This window comes from Culex quinquefasciatus, chromosome 3 (genome assembly GCF_015732765.1).
Source record: "Culex quinquefasciatus strain JHB chromosome 3, VPISU_Cqui_1.0_pri_paternal, whole genome shotgun sequence".
Taxonomy (NCBI): domain Eukaryota; kingdom Metazoa; phylum Arthropoda; class Insecta; order Diptera; family Culicidae; genus Culex; species Culex quinquefasciatus.
The window spans coordinates 199,707,902-199,732,682 of NC_051863.1; the positions used below are offsets into that span (position 1 = coordinate 199,707,902).

General features: G+C 36.7%; 2 protein-coding genes across 2 annotated transcripts in view; one reads left to right on the forward strand and one right to left on the reverse strand.

Annotated features, from left to right (window-relative positions):
- Positions 1-12,333, forward strand: part of LOC6032911 (carbohydrate sulfotransferase 11) — a 30,072-nt gene extending 17,739 nt beyond the window's left edge. Inside the window, 5 exon segments of the mRNA XM_038260356.1 lie at positions 7,930-8,200; positions 8,275-8,480; positions 11,459-11,626; positions 11,688-11,930; positions 11,932-12,333. Coding sequence (XP_038116284.1) covers positions 7,930-8,200; positions 8,275-8,480; positions 11,459-11,626; positions 11,688-11,930; positions 11,932-12,087 — 1,044 coding nt within the window. The 3' untranslated portion in view covers positions 12,088-12,333.
- Positions 1-14,587, reverse strand: part of LOC6032912 — a 33,859-nt gene extending 19,272 nt beyond the window's left edge. The window contains exon 1 of the mRNA XM_038260355.1: positions 13,704-14,587. Coding sequence (XP_038116283.1) covers positions 13,704-14,506 — 803 coding nt within the window. The 5' untranslated portion in view covers positions 14,507-14,587. The remainder of the gene's footprint in view (positions 1-13,703) is intronic.
- Positions 14,588-24,781: the final 10,194 nt, after the last annotated feature.

Below are 24,781 nucleotides of genomic sequence, written 5' to 3' on the forward strand. Positions count from 1 at the left end.
TATGTTTTAAGGGATTAACGTCATGATTCGCCTGAAACTGATGATTCTCTTTCTCGACGGTCCCTTGGATATTGACAACCAGAGAGTCGACTGTAGTAAAAATAATAACAATTTTGAAAGGTAATATTACCACAGTTTATATTTTAAAAAAGCAAATAAATTGTAATTAAAGAGGTAATGTTCTACATTTTCTCAAGATTAATACCCAATCTCAAAAACATCTCAAATTGTTTTACAGGGTAATTTTAATTTTCTTTCCTCTTATTCTGCATTTCTTAAGTCAAAAGAAGCCATATTGCATCATAGGTACACTTTTTCAAGACAACCAATGCGCCAATACCCATGGATAGGACAATACCCATGTGCATAGGACCTTTTTTAAAAATGTAAGCGAGAATTAATGAAAGAAAATACGACGTTTAATATGTTTTAAGGGATTAACGTCATGATTCGCCAAAACAATTATATAAAATAAAATTATAAGTATACCAAAAATGCGAAACATTTCACTGAAACATTTCATATGCGTCCGACGCACCGGGAAGGCGAAGCAGAATCTTTCGGTTTTCATAGCATAGCACAGCATAGCATAACGGGGCGCACCACGCTGTAGGGGTGCCACAATGGTCAATGCAATATTCTTAGACAATTTGATTGCTGCCCGGTACAACCAAGAATATCTAAGAACGTAAATTTCCACACTGTGCTCCAAGGCTACGCCCATACAGTCCCGTGGGGATTTGGGAGGAGATGTTTTTGTTGTTCACTAGTGGCAAAAGTGCAGGGAACCCATGCGACTTTTAAAAGTGAACGGAATATTTTTGGGAAGTTTGGAATGGGGGTTAAAGGAATTTCATCGGGCCGATGAAAATGATTGAATGCGTAATGTATTACATGAGTTGGATGTTTGTAAGTGTAAATGTAAGGCTTTAGTGTATTATCTAATAAGCATATAGTTTTGTAATAATGATAAATAATAAATATAATAAATATATTATATAGAATAAATATAATAAATATGATAAATATAATAAATGATTCCAGGAAGCTGTGAAAAAAAATAGCAGTAATTTAAAATATAAATGCTCCAGATGGTTCCCATGCTGTTTAAGAAAGTTTCATTAATTTAAGCAATTTGATCATATATGGTATGAGGAGATGGTATGTTACAGGAAAGGAATATGATAAGGAATAACATGAACATTTGAATAAATCATATAGTGAGTAGATAAATTTACATGTAGACATTTAATTTAAAATAATTCCAGGAAGCTGTAAAAAAATTAAAATAATTGTATAACTAATACTCCACATGGAACCACAAATAAAACAATAGAGACACAAGAATCTAAACATGCGGCTTCGTACCTTCCACAGAATTCAAAATGAACACGACCACGAATACAGCACAACAAGGACACGACAAAAATCCATCTTCTCGGCGCTGCTGCTCACACGATAATCAGCAGAATCTTTCGGTTTTCATTTACTTAAATTCTAGCAAATTTTTATATAAAATATTGATTGTTTTAATGTTTTTAAACAGCTTATTTAAGACTTCAATAATGCCCATTCACTAACATTTCCGTCCAAATTTGTGCGGTTCATGAGCAAAATCAAGTGTCCGGAATTTGAAGCAAAAGTGTCCGGATTTCGAATCAGCTTTTATCAGTGTCCGTGATTTGAAGCATAACAATTTTAAAATTATGATGAAAAATTGTTAGAAAAGATAATTGCATGCATTTTCATAAAACTGACTGTTTATACTACATCCTGATGATATTTCTACATTTACAACTTGTTACATGATTTTTTGTCAGATATTACAAAAATGATATGCTACTAAGTGTCCGGATCTCGAATCATGACGTTAAATAGGCATTAAATTTGCTCAAAAGTTTAGGACGGTGCCAAATCTGGTACCAGAGCTATAATTGTTTTTAAAAAAGATATTTTTCGAAAAAAAAGTAAAATAAAATTTGCAATTGAGAATTATTTTACACATTATTTGGTAAAGTGTACCGAGATTATTTGCAATTTAAAAATTCACCCTGCGAAAATATTTCCAAAGCGGCTAATATTTTGTAAAGAATTTGTTTTTCTCATAGTCATCTAAATTAAAAGCTGTCATTTTTGAACTTGCAATACCTCGGAAATTATTGGTCTAATGTCTAATGTTGAAAATAAAAATATTGTTATATTGTCTGCTCTTTTCAATGATTTTCTTAAATTTCAAAATCTAGTCCAACATTTTAAATGTCTTAAATAAGTGTTTTAAGTCCTTTCAAAAATTTATGCATGATTCCACAATTTCGAAAAAAATCCCTGGATAAAAAGATTGAAAGTATTGCTGCCACCAATTTATGGAGTAGGTTGCCACAGAATAAAAGTATTCAAAATCTTGGATGATAGATTAGAAAGTCATGCATAATATGTAATCTTGTATGCATAGCAATAAGTAAGGCTAGTGATTTTTCACGGCAAAAACAAATTCGCGGCACCCAATTTCATGGTACTCTAAATTCTGTTAAATTTAACGCAATGATATGTTATTTTCTATTATACTATCCTAGGGACTGGAAAAGAACAGAATTTCAAAATACAAAACAAAACCCATTGACACTAAATTTTCATTGCAAATAAAATTCCACTGTCTTCGACTATAATTTTTTTTCAACTTAATGAAATTTCGAAGAATTTCATCTGCTGAGTTAGTCTCCAAAATTAGGCACATCCTAATCAAAAGATTCGCAAAAAGAACAATAAGTAAAATAAATGAAATAAAATTGTGTTTTTTTACATTTCGACGCCTCTGTGCTCTCTTGTACTAAACTTGCTGGAATTCCTATCTAGAGAGCACAGAGATCAAGATTTGTTATTGAGACTTTCTTAAAATCATGAGCATTGTCAAATTTATACCAACTTTTCTTTAAACATATTTTTGTATTTTAACCTAATTTAAAAAAAAACATGATTTTTTTCCAGCCGATACATGTCTTAAAAAATATGTTCTAAATTAGCTTTTTTTTTTTCTTCAAAAATTGCAGCCTAAAATCTTTTAAAGTATTTCAATTGAAAAATACAAGATTTAAATAGGAGCAATTCGGCAATAGATTATTTCTAATTTCGCGGCATTTAAATTTCACGGATTACGCGGCTTCCACGAAATCGTGAAAAATCACTAGCACTACCAATAAGCAAATCTTCTATCTTTGTTCTTTGAATTCTTCAAAATCAAAAAGCAACTGAGTATCATGCGTCCCCACCGAGTAATTTCACAAAGCTTTCAACTCTAACATCGCGTGTCTAGCTTAATGTACCGGCCACGGTTTACCACTCGATGAATTGACGATTTAATCTGCAATTTAAATGAAATCAGTTGCCGACGAGAGCTTTTTCCCCCCTCATTCCGTTCATTTCATTCAATGCGGGACTGATTTTTCTGTATTGCTTCCGGATTTCATTCCAAACAAGAGCGTTCATTATCTTCCCGTTTCCATCATCATTTGGAAGCAAAAGGAAACATCTCGAATGCTTTTGTTTTCAACAAAATTGAAAAAGTTCACCTCCAATTGCATAGTTCACTTCAACCACCCGCAGGGATGCTTTTGTGCAAATTGAAACATGCATTTTTTATGCACCAACTAGCTTGAAAAAGGTTGGAATGGCAACTACAAAAATGTTTAGATTTACAAATTGGAGCAGCAACTACAAAGTTGCAAAAAAAAATTGTTTCAATTGAAACAGGCACGAAATTCATCAGATGAATAATACATTGACTTCTGCAATGGCTGTGACAAATCTCACGTTCATTAAATATGCTTGAATGCATCGGTGGAAAAATCGATACCATATTGTGGTATTGAGTGCATGAAATGTTCACTACTCCCAAGAAATCATGCGATATTTTCAAAATTCAGAAAAAAAAAAATCACTACAATAAAACTAGGTTAACCATATTCATGCCCATCCGGTGGTAATCCGGAAATTGAATTTCCCTGGCCACCTGCCAGATCACCCTGCCCGCCGGAAAGAGAAACAACAACAAAAAAAAGAGGAAAAACTGACAGCAAACTCCAGTGTTTGTTATTGGAAAGCATCTGCATAAATTTCCTGCGGGACCGGCATCCGTGCGTTCATAAAACAGAGCCTTTTTTGTCCAACCTGACAAGTCGCCAACCAGTGACCGGAACGATTCTTCGGACGCGTCCGTCTTGTGTGCTTGGTTTTATTTTATTGTTGTTGGCTGCTGCTAGGAAAGAAAGAAAAGTTGCGATAAAAACACTCTCACATTTCCATGTGAGTGTGTGTGTATGTGTGCGGAAAATGCTCACTGGCGAGAAGTGATTTAAATCGAAATCACATTGTCCTTTCGCTTGGAAAACATCCCGGCGACACATTCCGAATGTTTTATCGGATTCACCCAGCAGGGTTTGAAGACCTTTCTTTTTCAAAGATTTGTATTTTGACAATTTTTGCATTTCTGTTGATGAAACCTTCATCAAAAAATAAATATTTTGCCAGCTGGAAACAAGTTGTTCAACAATTTCCAAACTATTATAATTATAAAACCTAAACAATTATAAAACTTGACTTTTTTGAAGTTAATGTCAGTATACGCTTCAATTTCGTCAAGGTATGATAGATTTGGGCTCCCTGAACACGATTTAATCGATGGAATTGAATTTTAATGAAATCCCTGCCAATACATATAATTGTACGTACTCACTTGTATCTATGAAGGGTAGCAAAAATAAGGGGGTGCGCATGGTTGCTTAAGCCGATTCTTCACAATTTTTACCCGAAATTTACAATTTAATTTATCGGCAACGAATTCACTTAAATTCAATTCTGGCGAATGGAGCGCGTTCAGGGAATCTATCATACCTTGAAAAAACTGAAGTTTTTACTGACATCAACTTCTAAAATGTCGAATTGCGTTATTCTTGTCGTTAGGAAAGTGATTTAGGATGAAAAAATCTAGCCAAAATTTGATGGGATATGAAATTAATCACAAAAATCACAAATTTTCAACTTCAAACAGAAAACTTGAGAACTAATTACATCCAACCTTCCGGATTACCCAGGGAGCGTTCCATCACACACAATACGTGCCTCTTAAGGTAGAGAGGAAAAACAGCAAGTCCTCACTTTAATCTAGAGCCTCTCCAGCTGAATGTATGTAATTTGAAATGATTATGATATAAACGTCGTCATGCCGGCGAGAAGGCGCTTCGGGCACGTGCTCAACACGTTCACCTCTCTTGGTCCTCTGTACACCTACACGTTTGAAATTGGTTAGAGAAGGATGATCCACAACAACACGTACATCGCAGAGTACACGGAATGACGCCAAGAAGTCCACTTACGGCAGCTCACGTTCCGGAGGAGTGCTCAAGAGTCTCTTCAGTTGTGGTGGAGAATTTTTTGCGCTGAGAATCGCATTTCCACATTTGGATCATTTGATTTAGAAAAAAAGGTATCAAATGCGCTTTTTTAAGAAATTTTAAAATTACGAGCAGAAAAACTTCAAAGAAAACAAGTGCCACGTGTTTTTCCACCTGCCCGAGGGTAGTCCAGCAAAGAGCTAAAAAAAACACGTGAAAAGCTCGCCACCGCAAAACGTTTTCCCTACTTTTTGTCGCATCACAAGCGAGCGAGTTCAAGGGGGTGGGACGGAGAACATTTTCATTCACTTGTTTGACTTTCGCCTTCAAGCACCATCATCGTCAGCGTTTCATGCTTTTCATTTCTTTGGGCTCGTGTCTTTGTTTGGATGGGCGCTGAAAAGAACAATACCCGAAAAACAGGAAAGGCTTTTGTTTTTTCGCTTTGTGCCCGGATGAAAATGAATTTCAAATTTTAAGGAAAGCGGAAAGACAATTGACAATTGGATCCTAACATTTCAAAAGGGCACATAACTTTTGTAAACAATAGTGTATCCCTTTCACTCGAATGACAGTTTACATAAGGTGTGAAAGGGACACACTCTTGTCTAAAAAAGTTATGTGCCCTAATGAAATGGCAAGCACGAATTGTTCGTGAATGGTCTTGAAATTGCGAGGAAACTTCAAATTTCTTTTCTATTTCAGAATCAATAATTCAAATATTGTAACCTTTTTTTGTGTTGATCAATTGTTTAAATTACAGTCCAGACTCGATTATCCGAAATTTCGATTATCCGAAGGTATGGGACTTCGGATATTCGAAATCGATTTTTTTTCGTGTTTTTTTTTTCATTTTCTTGTTTTGCCTTCCTCACTGAGGCAAGGCTATAAAATCACTCGAAAATTGAACTTCTTAAATATACCTTCTAGGTATACCTTCACGTATACATATCGACTCAGAATCAAATTCTGAGCAAATGTCTGTGAGGATGTGTGTAGACATGATTTTTTCCACACGATTTTCTCAGAACTGGCTGAACCGATTTTGGCCGGGTCAGCCTTTTTCGACTCGTTTTGGGGTCCCATAAGACCCTATCAAAAATTTATTCTGTTTAGTAGAGTATTTAAAAAGTTATGCTAAGAAAAAGATTTTTGTAACTACAAAAAAAGGTGATATTTTGCACAACCTCAAAAGGCCGGGTCTTTTTGTTTACGTGCGAGAGTCGCGCCAGATACAAAACGCCCGGTTGCCACATTGCTTCAAATGAGAGTTTGCATGTTTGCTGGAAAAGTCTGTATCAGGTATATATTTTTTTATAAACTTATTTTCATTATTATTTTGTAAATGTGAGGGAGACACCAATCACCTAATGGTGGATTAAGAAACTTTTTTAACATAAAATTTGAGTTCTACGACTCCATTTTAGTTAAATTTGAGTTGTTGATTGTCTTTAAAAAAAATAAAATGCATTTTTTTCTATATTGCATCACCGCCGTTATCTTAGATTTAAAAATTCTAAATAATTTTAGCATAGTTTAGGGGTTATACCTATGCTCAACAATCAAAAATTAGACAACAAAAAAAATTTGTGATTCGATTATCCAAAGTTTCGATTATCCGAAGTGAAAATTATAATCGAATCTGGACTGTATATGAATACACAACTCAACATTTTTCAAGTTGATGCCAGTAAACGCTTCAGTTTTATCAAGGTATGATAGATTTGGGCTCCCAGAACACGCTCCAAACGACAGAGTTGAGTTTAAATGAATTCCTTGCGAAAAAATAAAATTGTAAAATTCGGGTATTAATTCTGTCGAAATATCTCACGCAACCATGCGCACCCACTTATACTCCCACAGAAAATCGTGGATGCGCCTGGTTGCTCAAGATGATTTCATACCATTTATACTCGAAGATTACAATTTTTATTTTTTTTTCTGGAGTTTCACTAAATTAAATCCGGTCCGAGGTCAGAAAATCCAAATCTATCATACCTCGGCAAAACTGAAGCGTTTACAGACATTAACAACAAAAATGTTGAGTTGTGATGTGATTGCTTAAAAAATAATTGAGGTAAAACATTGCATCACTTATCTAACTACGATACAATTTCATGCTTGAAATAAGTTTAGACACGCTCGCCAATGTTTACCAACGAATTAGTCCTGATGAACAACCGAGCGATTGCCCCGCTAGGATAAACAAAATAATAGATCAAATCACTTTCCCTTCCCAATCCCAATAATGGAGAAACAGTGGCACTAATCATTGATTGAATTCTCGTCCTTTCACCCTAATCACCATCCTTTCCCCTCGTCAGAGGCGATTCATTCAAACAGTACGTAATTCTCCTGAAAGCTAATGAATACCGGCTTGATTATAAACTGAAACGAAGTTTGTGTGTGTCCACACCATGCAATCCAGCAATTTCAGTTTAATTTCTCTCAACGACCTCGGTCGTGCCAACAACGAACCCAGAGTAATCTAGAGGATATTGTTTCCGTTTCCACTATCCTTTCTTTTTTTATTATCCAACAGTACGCTACCAGCAGCACTAATGGCTCCCGGCATCAGCTCCAGTTCCACCCGGTGCACCATCCGCCCCCGGGAATCCTGCAGCATGGCAATGGCCACCAGCAGCAGCAGCAGCAGCACAAAAGGCACGATCTGCTGCAACAGCAAAAGGCCGCCAAGAATGGCACGAATAGCAACCAATATTTGATAGATATGGAGTACATGAAGCACCGGATGGAGAACCGGGTGGCACGACTGAACGAAAAGTGCGCCGAATATAGACTGAACGAGCCAAGTGAGTTTCGCAATTAGAAGAAGCAAAACAAAAAATGTGACCCAATTTAATCCTTCTTCTCCCCCCCCCGCAAGAACAAAACTACAAGCCCAAAGCGTGGGAGTATCTGATCAACCGCGACTACCACCTGGTGTGGTGCAACGTGTTCAAGGCGGCGAGCACCTCGTGGATGTACAACTTTAACCTGCTGGCCGGCTACTCGCCCGAGTTCCTCAGAAAGACCAAAGATGTGCCGTTGCAGCTGGCGCGCCAAAAGTATCCGCGGCCATCGGTCGATGCGGTAGGTTCTTGAACTTTTTTTCCGAACATTGGCAAAGTCCCATAAAACAAGTCAAATCATCAAACCCTCAATTTTCAATAAAAAAAATACTTTAAGGGGTTACATAAATGTAAGAAATCACAAAATTTAATATTACAAAAAAATATTGAATTCACTAAAAAGATGATTTTCAATAACTCCTGAAAGTTTCAAGAAGATATTCCATGAATAAACTGAGTTAGAGACGATTTAAACTTAAAATTTTGCCATGCGCAAAGCGGACTGTCAAATTTCTGAGCGTTTTTCTCGAACACCGAGTTAACTTACGGGTGCCACGATATCTGAAGATGTTATTGACCAAATTGGCTGAAATTTGAATTGAAGACTCTCTAGACATATCCCGTGTGCAAGACGAAGCCCAATTTTTAAATCTGGCTTTTTAAAAAAATGCAAAAATCAAAAACTGACGATTTTTTGTATGAAAAACAAAAAACTATTTTTATTTATTTTCAAAATGAAGTTTTTAAAAATCGGCCTTCGTCATGCACACGGGACTGGTTTAACGAGTCTTGACCATAACTTTGAGCCGATTTGGTCAACGCAGTGTTGAGATACCGTATGTAACCCCTTAATCCACCTTTAGGTATTTGGTGCCATCCTTTCATTTATATAGTGATTTCGTCTGAAAAAAATCTTCCATATCAAAAATTGCAGACCTTTTGTCAAGAAAGTACAGACACCGCCTTTGAAGAAAATGGCAAACCGCTACACGACTGTTTCGTAGCGATCAGACCCGGTCTATAATATCACTCGAAAAATGAACTTCTCAATTAGACCTCCTAGACCCACCTTCATGCATACCTATCGACTCAAAATCAAATTCTGAGCAAATGTCTGTGTGTGTGGTGGGATGTTGATCAAAAAATTGTCACTCGATTATCTCGACATTGGCTGAACCGATTTTGTCCGTTTTGGCGTCATTCGACCCGTCTTGGGGTCCCATAAGTCGCTATTAAAAATTATGCAGTTTAGTTAAGTACTTCAAAAGTTATGCTAAAAACAATTTTAACAAAAGTCCGGAAGATTGTAAAAGGGTGGTTTTGTAAGAAAACCCCCATGCTATACATTTTCAGAAAGGTATTCAAAAGACCTTTCCAACGCATCCAAGACATTGAAGATCTGACTACCCTATCATAAGTGGTAAGCACATAAGCGCCCTGCAATATGAAGATCTGACTACCCAATCTAGTGGTATGAATAATGAGTCAAATTGATAAAACACTGAAAACACCGCCATTTTGTGTTTATTTTGGATAGCATCCTTTAAATGTGAGGAAGGTGCCAACCACCTCAGAGTGGATTAAGCAACGTTTTTTTTATTTTTTTTTTCTTGCTTTTAACATAAAATTCGTGTTCTGCGACCCCATTTTAGTCAAATTAGAAATAAATTTAAAAAATGCAAGCTCTTCTGGCAACAATCAGCTTGCTTGGTTGCATGAGCGCAAGTGCTGCCAGAAGAGAGTAAAGAAAAGTTCTGGAATTTTTTTGAAAAGGTCATATAAACCAAATTTTATTTTTTTGCTTATTGGGTGTTTTTGAATACCCCTGACTCAAGGCGGTTCTAAAAACACCCAAAAGCAAAAATGAAAATTTGGTTTATAGGACCTTTCAAAAAACTCCAGAGTTGATGTTTCCAGCGGTGATGTTATAAATTCTGTAACATTCTTAATATTTGACGAATCTTTTCACACTCTTCGGCATAGTTGTTTTCTGGAACACAAACTATGAGCTCAGGAGCTGGGATTCGGGTTCAGTACACATAGAGGGTCATGCCCTGAAATGCCCGCAAAATTCGACTATTTTGTTACAACTAATGCACAAACTTTTGAAGGGAACCAAACTAGCTTCACCCGTCAGTTGTTACGATAACCCGAGCACAATCGCTATTCACCCGCGAAATAGGAGCACAACGACTTCAGCAGCGTCTGGGTTGGTGCTCCTTCTGGCGTATCGTTCCCTGACCCAAGTAGATTCTGAAATGGGTCCCCGGGAGACGTTAACGACTGGCCCGAGTCGATCTCGAGAGACAACGCCTCCTGCTCCTTCATCTTTTTTTCTACTCGAAACTTCTTTGAAATGTGTTTATTAGAGGTGGGTAAAAAAGAGCGAACCGCTCAAAGAGCCGGTTCACTGAAAAGAGCGAACGAACCGTGGCTCTCAAAAAAAGAACCGCGATTCTTTTTTAAACTTCTGTTTTTTGGAAGAACCGTTTCAAGATGGCATGATTTTTGCTATAAATATAATTTATTGAATTTCCAAAAAAAATGTAGTACCCAAGAGTAAATGATTTTCTAAACGAACTGAAAAAAACTTTTCATTGTACAACTGATTGTATATTAAAGTATTACCGGAATACATTTGGAAAAAAATAAATCCTTTTGTCTGATTAAACTTTGGCGTTTATAGACTTTATCGATTAAATCAGAATGTAGAAAAGAGGTCACAGAATATTTGCTCCAATTAAAAAAAATAACATTAGTTCTATTCTTGCAGAAATAAACGCAATTTTAAAACTAATAGCAATTTTTTCAGCTTCTCTAATTTTAGGTTTGGATGCCAATCAATTACTCGAATGTTTAGGTTCGAGTAGAAATTTGACATAGTCCTATGGTTTCCAAGGGCATCTTCAGTTTTATTTTTTTTCATCAAATAATTTATAAAAGTCAAATGTGAAATAACTTTTAAAATCACACGATTCAGTTCAGTTGTTTTGCAATCATTATTTTTGGTACTGTGCATCGAAATTTTACAAAAAAAAATCCAAGTATATTTTAAACAGGTACAAACGCGGTAAAATGCATCTCCAATTGATTTTCAATGATTCGATCATGCGATGTTTGTATGGAGGGCTTCGGATAATCGATACCTCGGATAGTCGCGAATCGAACAATTAGTCTGGACTGTAGATACAAACACTAAAACCATATTTCCAATTCCAGCTCCGCGAAGCGATCAACGGATCCATCTCCTTCATCATCGTGCGTCACCCCTTTGAGCGACTGGTCAGCGCCTACAAGGACAAGATCCAGTACGCATTGCCGAACTCCCACCACCAAAAGCTGGGCATCCGTATCATCCAAAAGTACCGAAAGGTAGCCAAAGGACAGGTAGGAAGTTCTTCTCATCGGCTTTCTCTACTAGAAATCTTACATGCTCCTTTCGTTTCAGCCCTGGAACACCCAAAAGTATCCGACGTTCGCCGAGTTTGTCAACTACATGCTGGACGAGGTCCGGCATCCGCACTTCGAGATCGACATGCACTGGATCCCGGTGACGTACTTCTGTACGCCCTGCTTCTTCCACTACGACGTGATCGCCAAGTTCGAAACGCTCGAGGAGGACCAAAACTATCTGATCTCGGTCGGCCAGCTCGGCAACATGATCAAACCGCAGTGGAAGAACGCCGGCAAGGGGGGCGCACACGAATGACGTCGTGCTGAAGCTTTTCGGCGAGCTCGAGGACGAGCAGGTGCGCGGGCTGTACGAGTACTACAAATTTGACTTTGAGCTGTTTGGGTACGGGGTGGAGGATTACCTGAAGGGACGCAGCCCTCCGGGTGGACACTAGCGGCAACGGAGTAGAAACTTTGTCAAATTACCAAATTTAGTAGTGAGAATAAGTCAAATCGAGGGATAGAAAAGTGACCAAGTAGAGAGAACGATACGCAGAAACAAAAAAAAAAAAATGCTGCTGTTTTAAGCACACTTATCTTTATTGTAGACAACTAAACAATGCTGAACAAATTATATTCAACCAACGCGACTTTTTCTTAGTGGATCAAATCATATTTTTATATCGCGAGCGAAAAAAAAACATCAACTTTAGACGTCCAGTAGAATGTAGGTAAAATAAATTTGAAATTTATTCACGGAAATGACTACTAGTTTAACGTAAAAGCAACTGTAGAAATATTGTTTGTTGAATAGTTTAAGGGTTTAGTTCCTAGGTTGAAATCTCTATTTCGACGTCGTCGTGCTATCTTGTCGCACCCGCCATTTTGACGTTCCGAGAAAAACGCGTTTTAATGTTTGACCTTGAATATTCAAAAACGAGAGCACGCAATGTAAACAATAACAAACACGTTTTGTTTGGCTCACCATTCTGTGCATTGTCTCAAAGTTTGGTTGAAGTTGGTTGCTGGAGTTCCGAGTTATAATTACAAATGTTTACGGTAGTCTAGCTTGTACGTGCGACAAACGCATCCTGACTTTCCTGGCCTGAAATCCTTTGGCCTTTTGTCGCACTTACATCAATTTTCATGGAGTGACAAGATAGCACGACAAGATTGAAATTACTTTCATATGTAAAGTGACAAAAATGCACGGAGTTTTTCGGTTTTTGTTGAATATCTCAGGATTGAAATCGAATTTTGGGGATCTGTGAAGGTCAAAAGGTGAGGCATTGTGAGCTGCACAAAATGACGTTCTTAACTCAATTTGGCCCAAAATGCACGTACGACAAGTTAGCACGATGGCGACGATTTGCAGACGAATATTCTACTAACGCAGAGTGCAATCATTCCAAATACCAAGTTGAAGCAAAAGTGTTTTGCGTTTTGAAGAAAAACACCAAAGGAAATACTTTTGCTTAGTTGAGGATCAATCATATCGTCCTAAGTCTAAAAATTAGTTGCATATCATTGAAGTTGTTACTGCAGATTGGGGTTGATTAAATCACTAAGCACAAAAAATCTTTGTTTCTACTAGTGAAATATACATTAAATCTTGTTACCAATCAGTTCACCCTAGAATTTTTCTTATGTTTCACTAAACAATACAAACCAAAAATTATTTTTTAAAGCTGGGTTAAATGCTGTTGATTTCATTTGCTTCATCACTAGTCATAATAATAGGCAGTAGCTAAAATTTCGAACTTTGCTTGTAAAACAACGTTCTAGTACTTGAAAAATCTCTTCCAAATGAATGCGTTGCAGCCAAAAATGTTGGCAATGATTTTTACTTTGTAAACAATAAAAAAGTAGAGCGAAATTTGAATAAAGCATAAATACCAACAAGAAAATCCTTGAGATAATAAATTGTGATGGATAGCAAAAGATATCAATTATGGAAAACAACATGAAACTAATTTTAGTAACTAAAAATATTTAAACTTCGAATCAAAAGTGGCAATAATAAATTTTCAAATCGTACTACAAAAAGAAAAAAAAAACTTGTTTTACTCACCGTTTGTAGGTGCAATTGAAGACGGGAATTCCCACCACAAGCCGCTCGTTGTGAACTTTGGTCCAGATATCGCCGTATTTCACCAGGGGTCGTTTCTCGTCGGGGTTTTCCGTGCGCAGTAGGCCTGGAACCTGCTTCAGCTGCTGGTTAAGTCGAGCGTACAGTTTTGCCGTGGTTTCACGAATCATGGCCAACTCGGCGCACTTTTCGGCGGAACGATCTCTGAGACTTTTCAAAATTTCGTGAAAGCATGTGAAATTGTTCACACTCAAATCGCTCGGAACAACGCGAAAGGACTGAAAGTCCATTACCGTCGGTTCCACCGATTGCTCCTGGTATATCTTGACCACCTCGTGGCCCGGCCGCTCTTCGTTTTCAGTAATCGATAGCTGAATGAATCCCTCGAACGTCTGATTGTGAACAAACTTCACCGAAGGTTCACCTTGCCTCTCCACAACCACCAAGTGTCGCTCAATCTCCACAAGGTAAAACAACCGCCTCCCAACGCCATCGTTCGATCGGAACACTGTGAGTGACACTTTACCCTTCCGTCCGTCGTCGTCCGGTTCCGGTGAGTAGCTTCCGAAAATACTGGGCAGCGTCGTCGTTCCGGCTGCGGTCAGCAATTCCGCTAGATCAATCGTTGCTTGGATAGACCGCTGGCGCACCTCGATCAGCTGATGGTCCTGGGTGATCAAAGCAAACACTGGCGCGACACCACGACGGATTGTGATCTTTTCCGCGTATAGAATTTGGTCCAGTAGGCGACGCGGGATCTCATCGTGATAATCGGCCGGATTCATGCTTGTTTTTGTGTGAGAAAATCGCAAAAATCAAGTTGAGCGCAAGAATGAACAACTATGAACGGAGAATGTAAACAAAAATACGAGCGCCAAGCCGTTCCAGTGTTGGCAGTTTTGATGGTTTTCGAAAAAAAAAACACAATGAAAAAAAAACATTTTTACCTTTATCACCTAATTGAGGAAAGGTCACCGAAACCGATGGAAGCTATCAAACTAGCTATCGAATCACTTAATTAGAGTTTCGATACCCACAATCACGTAATCAAGGTATATTTCATAGAACAAACTTTAAGTTAGAAGAAATCTGCAAGTCTGATATTTGGCACCGTGAAAACAAGTGAATGATAGCTCTTTTCCCACATTTTGCGAGGTGAATCGAAATGTATGTCTAAAAATCATTTTTTTTAAATTAGGATGTAACAAAGCGGGTCAATTTTGCGGGCATGATCCGCTAGGTGTACTGAGCCCGAATCCCAATTATGAGCTTGATTGGTTGTCACAGGACCTGGCGCTTTGACTTTGGGGCTCAAAACTGATCGATCAGAAAATTTCATCAAGGGATACAGATTTTCGAATATTGTCATGCCCATTTTTGTATAAGGTTAAGGAGCTTGAAGGAAAGCAAAAATCGGTACAAAAAATGCCCCAAAAACGGTCAAGGAAAAGATCACAAAAAAAATGTCTCTATCGGTACATTTTTTTGACGCGGTGCTTATTTGACATATGTTTTGATGAAAAAATAAAATAATTTGGATGCAACTTAAAATTATAAAATTTAAATAAATTTACTTAAAACATTTAATGTTTGCTTAATGTTGTATCCGATATAATAATATTGAAAATCCAGAATAGCCATAATATGACTACACTCAAACCCCGATGGTTTGACACCAACTGTTGTCAAACGAACGGGGTCACTTTTTAGTTTGACACCCCTTTAACACGGAGTTCACAAACACTACCACATGTTTGTTTTGATAGTGTTCGTAAGCGCCGTGTAAAAAGTGACAGTTCGTCACTTTTTAGTTTGACTTTGACCAACCAACGGGGTACAAACTAAAAAAGTGTCAAACGAAAAAGTTACCAACCACCGGGGGTTGAGTGTATATTAATTATAAGAGGGCTTTTGTTAATTTGATTTGGTTAACCGCGGTGGATTTTCTTGAAATAATTCAAACTGTCAAAAATCCACCAAAGCATCTCCCGGTGGATACTTTTCTACCACAGATTTTTGTGCGATCAATGTGGTAGATGCTTTGGTGGATTTTTGACAGTTGAGCAGTTCTCTACGGAATCGGTCTTTTTTCTTTAATTTTAATTTTTGTATTTTTTAATCCGGCTGAAACTTTTTTGGTGCCTTCGGTATGCCCAAAGAAGCCATTTTGCATCATTAGTTTGTCCATATAATTTTCCATACAAATTTGGCAGCTGTCCATACAAAAATGATATGTGAAAATTCAAAAATCTGTATCTTTTGAAGGAATTTTTTGATCGATTTGGTGTCTTCGGCAAAGTTGTAGGTATGGATATGGACTACACTGAAAAAATTGATACACGGTAAAAAAATTTGGTGATTTTTAATTTAACTTTTGTCACTAAAACTTGATTTGCAAAAACACTATTTTAATTTTTTCATTTTTGATATGTTTTAGAGGACATAAAATGCCAACTTTTCAGAAATTTCAGAATGGGCAAAATCTTTGACCGAGTTATGATTTTTGAATCAATACAGATTTTTAAAAAAATCGAAATATTGGTCGCAAAATTTTCAACTTCATTTTTCGATGTAAAATCGAATTTGCAATCAAAAGTACTTTAGTGAAATTTTGATAAAGTGTACCGTTTTTAAGTTATAGCCATTTTTAAGTAACTTTTTGAAAATAGTCGCAGTTTTTCATTTTTAAAAATAGTGCCCATGTTTGCCCACTTTTGAAAAAATATTTTTGGAAAGTTGAGAAAATTCTCTATATTTTGCTTTTCGGACTTTGTTGATACGACCCTTAGTTGCTGAGATATTGCCATGCAAATGTTAAAAAACAGGAAAATTGATGTTTTCTAAGTCTCACCCAAACAACCCACCATTTTCTAATGTCGATATCTCAGCAACTATAGGTCCGATTTTCAATGTTAATATATGAAACATTCGTGAAATTTTCCGATCTTTTCGAAAAAAATACTTTCAAAATTTTAAATCAAGTCTAACATTTCAAATGGGCGTAATATTGAATGTTTGGCCTGTTTGAAATGTTAGTCTTGATTTTGAATTTTTGAAAGTATTTTTTCGAAAAGATCGGAAAATTTCACAAATGTTTCATATATTAACATTGTGAATCGGACCTATAGTTGCTGAGATATCGACATTAGAAAATAGTGGGTTGTTTGGGTGAGACTTAGAAAACATCAATTTTCATGTTTTTAACCTTTGCATGGCAATATCTCAGCAACTAAGGGTCGTATCAACAAAGTCCGAAGAAGCAAAATATAGAGAATTTTCTCAGCTTTTCAAAAATATTTTTCAATAGTGGGCAAACATGGGCACTATTTTAAAAATGAAAACTGCGACTATTTTCAAAAAGTTACCTAAAAAGGTTATAACTTGAAAATGGTGCACTTTTTCAAAAATTCACTAAAGTACTTTTTGATTGCAAATTCGATTTTACATCGGAAAATAAAGTTGAAAAATTTTGCGACCAATATTTCGATTTTTGAAAAATCTGTATTGATTCAAAAATCATAACTCGGTCAAAGATTTTTGCCCATTCTGGAAATTTCTGAAAAGTTGGCATTTTATGTCCTCTAAAACATATCAAAAATGAAAAAATTAAAAATAGTGTTTTTTGCAAATCAAGTTTTAGTGACAAAAGTTAAATTAAAATCACCAAATTTTTTTATCGTGTATCAATTTTTTCAGTGTAGTCCATATTCATACCTACAACTTTGCCGAAGACACCAAATCGATCAAAAAATTCCTTCAAAAGATACAGATTTTTGAATTTTCACATATCATTTTTGTATGGACAGCTGCCAAATTTGTATGGAAAATTATATGGACAAACTAATGATGCAAAATGGCTTCTTTGGGCATACCGAAGGCACCAAAAAAGTTTCAGCCGGATTAAAAAATACAAAAAAAATCGAATGACCGAAATCTCAGAGAATTGCTCAGTTCGAATTATTTCAAGAAAATCCACTGGGGTTCACCAAATTAAATTAACAAAAGCCCTAAGGCCTTATATTATAGGGCGGAATCTCAAAAACGCAGAATCCTGAAATTAAAAGGACTTATTCAGTTTTTTGGTCGAAATGAAGTAAACTAGAGGGATAATCATTACATTTTCTGGAAGAAAATTCAATATGTACTTAAACAATCTGAGAAATTCAACGATAAAAATATTCAAAAATAAAAGCAAAAATTTTTAAAATCTGAAATTAAAAAATATTGTTAATTCAAGATTAGGTCCTTTCAAATATTTATCAAAGTTTATGTAGCCCTTCCCTTCAAAATCGGTTTGATAAATCAAGGTCAAAAACAATATTTTTAAGCAAAACTTTAAATTTGTAATAAAATTGTTAGTACAATCAGCTGAAAACATTTTCATTTTTTGTCCTCATGATAATACTTTTGATCTCGTACAGCGTCGGTGGATCAGGGAGAGGTTCACTCGGGTCTTCTTCCAGAAGTGGCGGTATGAGGGAAGGTCCATTGGAGTCTTCCTCCCAATCAGTGAGACGGATGTTAGACGGTTGCTTACGGGAACTTTTCTTCATTTTATATCGTTTTAGGTACCGGTACGCTTTACTTACTCTCTCGCCAACGGGAAAACGAGCAAGATTCTCGAAGAATTCAATTATTTGAGCCTCCTCATAATCTCTGATCCTCCTGCGGAGTTCCTCTCTGGCCTCATTCAGCTTGTGCACCCATTTGGGATGAGCGGATCGTCCGGCGCGAAATGTGTAGCGCTTGACCTGCCCCAGGGCAATCCTGCAGTCACGGTCCTGTGGAATTGAATCTTTGCTTTGAAGGACTGTCCGAGCGCATCGACGAATCTTTTCGCACAATCGGTGCCAGCTGTCCTGAATGGTGGTATCAGAAGGAGGTTGACTGCTGGCCTCCGTGAGGTGTTGTTGGTATCGCTTCTTCACTAGAGACCCTTTATAGGGAGACTGGCCGAAGTGAATTTGACGTACCCAAACAGACATGAGTTTGACGTATCCAAACGAGCAGAGGAAACTTTTACTGTTTTTATGGTGGGGAGTATTGTAATTCGATTTGAAAAATATTGTTTTTTTTTATTTAAATGATGTTGAATTTTAAGTAAGTTTAAGCATATTTTATGTTACACCGTTATGTGGGGCGAATCGGGACAGCTGATAAAGAGTTTTTTTTTTTGATTTTACATGAATTGGTGAATTAAAATTGCTGGAATTTTCGGATTAGTAACGAAGTCGTTTTTCGATCGATTCACTTTTCATTTACAAACAATTAACTTCAAAAATGCCTAATTTTGTATATGTACACGTTAATGGCTCTTTACTTTAAAAGGATGAAAATTTGATTTGTTTCATAGAAAAAAAATCAAACAGGTGTCGTTTGAGATGGCTGTTACGACGTGTTGCAAACTAACCCGAGTATTCAATCAATTCAATTCACGGTAGAATAAACAAACGAATTTAAGAGTTAATCATTTGATTTTTATTTTAAAATAATATATTTGTGCTATCATTAAAGAAAAAGATGCGAATAGGTTTTGAAGTACTTTTATTCATTGAACAATGACAATTTAATGTGTAAGAATATTACTTTACCCAATCACAACCCACATCAAATTTATCTCATAGAGTTACTATCATATCGCTTTTCCTTACCGAGAACTATGCGATTCGATCGAAGTCTGAACTGGATGTAACGCTTGATGAGCTTGGTCTTAAGATCGTGACATGCGGGCAGATGGTTAGTTGCAACATGAGAAAAAATTTCGAAAAATCGATCTTCAAGTTTGTCGTTAATCTGGCTTAGTCTGATTAGGTTTTTTTTAAACAACTCTTCCATCTCGAGGAAAAAATGGAATGTTTGAGGATTCACATAAACTAGAGAATGCCCGGTATAGTCCTTAAGTTTAGTAAAATTTGTGTAATCAGCATCTGGAACATGATCGGTTAAGCAACTATTCTTACACTTTGAGCACAACTTTGCCTTGTTAGTAATTTGATTGTAAATCATGCCAGCGAGATAATAGATAACGTTTTGCTCCGAAGCCTGGTTACACAACTTTTCACAATTAATGTCAATTTCAACGTCTTCTGCTGAAAAAGGTTCATCAAAGTCAAATTCGGACAGATCAGCGTATTCGTCTTTCTTCTGTACAGTTTCACCTGCAGCTTTCAAGCTATCTCAAGGGTCTCTAGTCCGCGCAAGTAGAAGCTCGAAATCGTTCCGGGAACGGCGGTCAGCGTCAAAGCGCAGCGTCTTTTAATTTCGGCGTGGCGCGTTTTTAAAAATGCATGTGTTTGTAAAAATGATTGACCACAGAACGGGAGGGAGCGTTCTTTTATTACGTAACGCGAAAAATCGGACTTCTAGACCCCCTCCCCCCCCCTCGTAACAAAATTTCCATACAAATTTTAAAAATTTTGTATGGAGCGTAACACGGCCTCCGACCCCCCCTCCCCCCCTAATGCGTTACGTAATAAAAGAACGCTCCCGGAGTAATGATTCAAAAACACACCAACACATGTTCAAGCAAAAACGCTTTGTTTTAAATTGAACGTTACAGAAACGCATAGATCAGTGAAGGTCGAAGTTTTAGTTTGGATCAGTTAAACGCTTGAATAAATGTTTCAAAAACAGGAAGGCTAATTCTTCCTTTGTTTTAAGCAAAACCTCACTCTATAAATAACCCTCACAATTGCAATATTGCTCAATAAAACTTAAAAACTTAATATCAAAGAATATAAAAATCACTCTCTAAATACACACTATGTTGGTATCATTTTTCCGCAGCCGGCTGTCTAAGATTGAACCATTTCATTATTAATCAAACAACAGATAAACGGGAAATATCTCATCCGCAGCAACCGACTGCTTGCCTTGAGAATAAAATATAATACCTTTCAACAAACACTATGATTTTGGGTCGCATCATCATCTTCTATGATGAATCCTGACCAAATACCCTATCCTACTAACAAATTTTCAGGTTCCTGGCGCTCGTGGGGTGTAAGCACAGAGTAAATCAGCTGCCCTAGTAGCAACCTGCGCTAACTAACATTCCCGTCCCTTAAAATCGAGATCTACAAACTGACATGGCGGGCGCCGTTGGTGGCCAATGACTGTTACCTATTCGCAACTGATCTAGCTTTAGCAATCATGGTGTTTTATCTTTTCAGCGCATTCATACATGCTGCTGATAAGGGAAACACCACTTGATTGTCGAAGCCTATGATCAGTAGAGTTGAAAGGACATTACGGTCCTGTTCAGCAAAGGAGAAGGACAACCATGGGTGGTCTCTCATGCTCATGCTCATGCTCAGTACAATCAGCTGAAAACATTTTAAAATGCATTACCCTGTGTTTATTAACATTTTTAACATGTCTTAAACATGTTCGCTTAAAATATTTTCAATTTTTGTGAAATTCCGTTGTACAGTACTGCAAAAAAGTGTTTTTTTTTCGGCGAATAAGGGAGCGTTCTTTTATTACGTAACGCAGTAGGGGGGGGAGGGGGGGTCGGAGGCCGTGTTACGCTCCATACAAAATTTTTAAAATTTGTATGGAAATTTTGTTACGAGGGGGGGGAGGGGGTCTAAAAGTCCGATTTTTCGCGTTACGTAATAAAAGAACGCTCCCTAAACCAATTTCATCAATACTAAGACATTTCGAAAACTAATGATTGCAGAAACTCAGGATATGTGTAAAATGCATGTTAAAACACGTTTTTCATTCAATGTTAACAGCATGGCTTGTGATTTCAATTGTTATACTTTTTTTTATTTTTCAATATGATTGCTACAGGAAGTCATAAGAAATAAGCGATTTTATTCTTCAACTCGACAAAAAAATACGCATTTAGGCAAGTAACCTGCGTTGCGCTGCTTAAACTAAGTAAATCCAAAATTCAAACATTTCAATACGAAGATAAATCTCAAGATCAAAATTAAAAAAAAATCTAAATTCCGGAAAATTCAAAAAAAATATTGGTAAAAGTTCCAAAACTTTAAAAATTAGAAATTAAAAACAAATCAGTCATTCAATATACAATATTTTTTTTTTAGAAATTATACATATTTCCAAAAATTCAAAGATTCTTTTGAAATTATTTTTCTAATTTTGATAAAATTTCTAAATTTTCTAAAATTTGAAGAAAAGTAGAATTCAGAAATCTTGGGATTCAAAAACTTCAAAACAGTTCGTAGTTCGTATCAGAAGTGCTAGTCAAAATTCCACTCTGGATAATCAAATCAAGAATTTTGTTTCTTTCCCAAATTTGGGTTTTTATATTTTTGAAATATTAAAAATTGAAGTAAATATTTCTACTTTTATTTGATTTATTATTTTTTTTATTATTTTATTTATTTCTGACTGGGTTTAAGAATTTTTATATTTTTGGTTTTTCACATTTTTCTGCATTTTTTTGAATTCTAATTTTTTTAAAATGTTAATTTTTAGAATTTTTGTGACTTTTTTTATTTCAGCAATTTGTTTTTTTAAACCATACGATTAGATGCGAACAAGGAAAATTCTTTTTTTTAATGTTTTGGTAATCTTCTTGCCCCACTTTCCCCTAGTCGGGGACCGCCATGGCACTTTTTTCCTGGAGAAAATGCCGAAAAGATGACAGCAGGTAATTTCTTTCAAAACTGTAAAGCAAAAGCCAGTTTTTGTGTGATTTTTGTTTTTCTGGTTTATTTTTATAAGAAAAGGTATCTCTATTGTTGATCTTTCCTTTGCATTTTTCTGTTTTCTTCATCTTAAGGTTTCATTTCATTAAATTAAATTTGAATGAAAGGACGCTAAACATAAATAATAGTATTCTGTACTTTTTTTTAATAAACAATTAGTAGTTTTTTTTTATTATTTTAAATTTTAGTGATATAATCACAAAGAAAGCTTGTTACTCATATTGACTGTTTGTCAATCTAACCTATAACATATCTATTTACTTTGCAAATTTATTTTTTGATATAAACTTTTTTTCAGCTGAAATTTTTAATTTTTACTCCCTTAACTCTTGATACACTCTCCTTCGATTTTTTCAGATTTTACAGATTTTTCTCTCTCGTGTTTTTTTAAATGTTACTTCCTTTTGATATAGGAGAATCGCGCCACTTAAATTTTAAGACAACAACGTTTTTAAAAGTTGGTTTTAAACAATAAGTTTTTGGGCACTTCGAAATATCAAACCACTCTAACAATAACATTATTTATTTTTTTGCAATGTCATTAAAAAGGAGTTTTCGATGAGAGTAAAGTGCTCAAACGCGGTTCGGTCATGCTCGTTCGTTGCTCGTGTTTGAAGTCAGTTTTAACAGTGAAAAACGTAAAATATCGGGTCAAAATTGTGTTTTAGTGTTGTGCAACTGGTTTTTTAGTGCAGTCGAAAAGGATTTTCGTAACATCTGCTAGAAAAACGCGATAATCCAATGATTAACAAGCCGAAGATTAGATTTTGCGGGGCTGCCATATTGATTTTGCTTCCAACGAGCCGAGGCTTCTCGCGAGTGTCTCTGTATTGTGAGAGAAGGGAAGTTTGTTGCGTGGTGTTAGTGTAGAAGTGCTTAAGCCTCTTCCGCTGTGTACGATGAGCATCGCGTTTTTCTTTCTGACAGCATCGGCGAGAGGAGAGCGTTGTGTTGGTGTGTGTAGGGTTTTTTTGGTTTGCCGATGACACGTCTCGGAGGCGCACTGCTGTGCAATCAAGGGGGTGGGGGAATGTGCTCTGCGGTGGTGTTTATGGTGTGTTCGAGTGTGCCCACCCTTATGGAGTGTTGGCGCAGAATAAAGCGACAACACTGGCCTGCGGCGCAGCAGCGGCAGCTCGCCTTTGCTTTTACCCCATCCTGAGGAGTTCACGTCAGTCAGGAGTGGGAAACGGTGGGATGTGGAGATGACAAGGAGTGTCGACGCAATCCTGTTTAGTCAGTGTGTTGGTGGTTTGAGCGGACGGGAGAAAGAGCGGTTATCGAGCCGAGCTGTGGCGAGTGGCCCGCTCACCGCTGTTACATGAAGAGGGTGCCAGGCCGAGAGGAGGTGATTTCGTGCAGCCGAGAAAAGGCGAGAGGCACGAGAAAAGCAGCTGTCTGAGGCAGAGAGAAGGGTTGGTCAAGGGAACGTTGACACAAGGTAAGATTGTTCTTTGCTGGACATGTATGATTTAGGACTGTGGTATCTTTTGTTTTGAGGTGAGTTATGATTGTATTTATAAGCTATTTCGCGTTAGGCTGTAAATATTTTTCAAACTTTTTGTCTCTCCCCTCTCCCCCTTCAAAATCAAACAACTTTTACAGTGAAACGTTGAAATTGAATGTTGTAGTTTCAATTTTATAATTGTTTGCCCACCTCCCCCTACCCTTTTCGACCTCAATCAGAGCTAGGGGACAAAAAACATAGAAAAGTATTTACCAATATGTCTTATAGGATATTGATTAAATTGAATGATTTGAACTTTTTTGGAAGAATATTCATCGAATAAGCTTTCATTTAGCATATTTTTCTGCAATTAAAGATCAAAGAAAACTGAAAGAAATTCAGAATTTTGGGGCTTACTGAATATTCCTCCAAGAAATTTTGAGGGACGCGAAACCATAATTTTCATTTCAATTCATTCGTATTTTTCCACCCACAGAGAGCGAGTTGTGGCGCTATAACCACGGCAAATAGTGTCCAGGGCATTCGCGGAAATTCGATGTCCCATCCTCGAGGGTCCCGGAGCACCAAAACTTCTTAGCATGGTGCTCCCAACGATTAATTGCCAAAACAAACAGGAACGTGAGCGGGGGATCCCCACGTTTCTTCCTCCCCTGTAGATTCAGAAATGTATTGCTGTTTGAACATTCGTGCCCAAACTCAATCCAATTCAACGAATCATCTTTGCGGTAAACTTTACGCAGTTGGCCTGGCCGCTTCGACGTTTGTGTTGTTTCAATGCATTTTAATGTAATGGCGCACTGCAAATGTTGATAATGACAAGAAGATGCTAGGCGTCAATCAACCTAAGGCATTCTCCAGGATGCCCTCGAAAGACTGGCTGCGCTAGGGTTAGATTAGATTAGATTAGA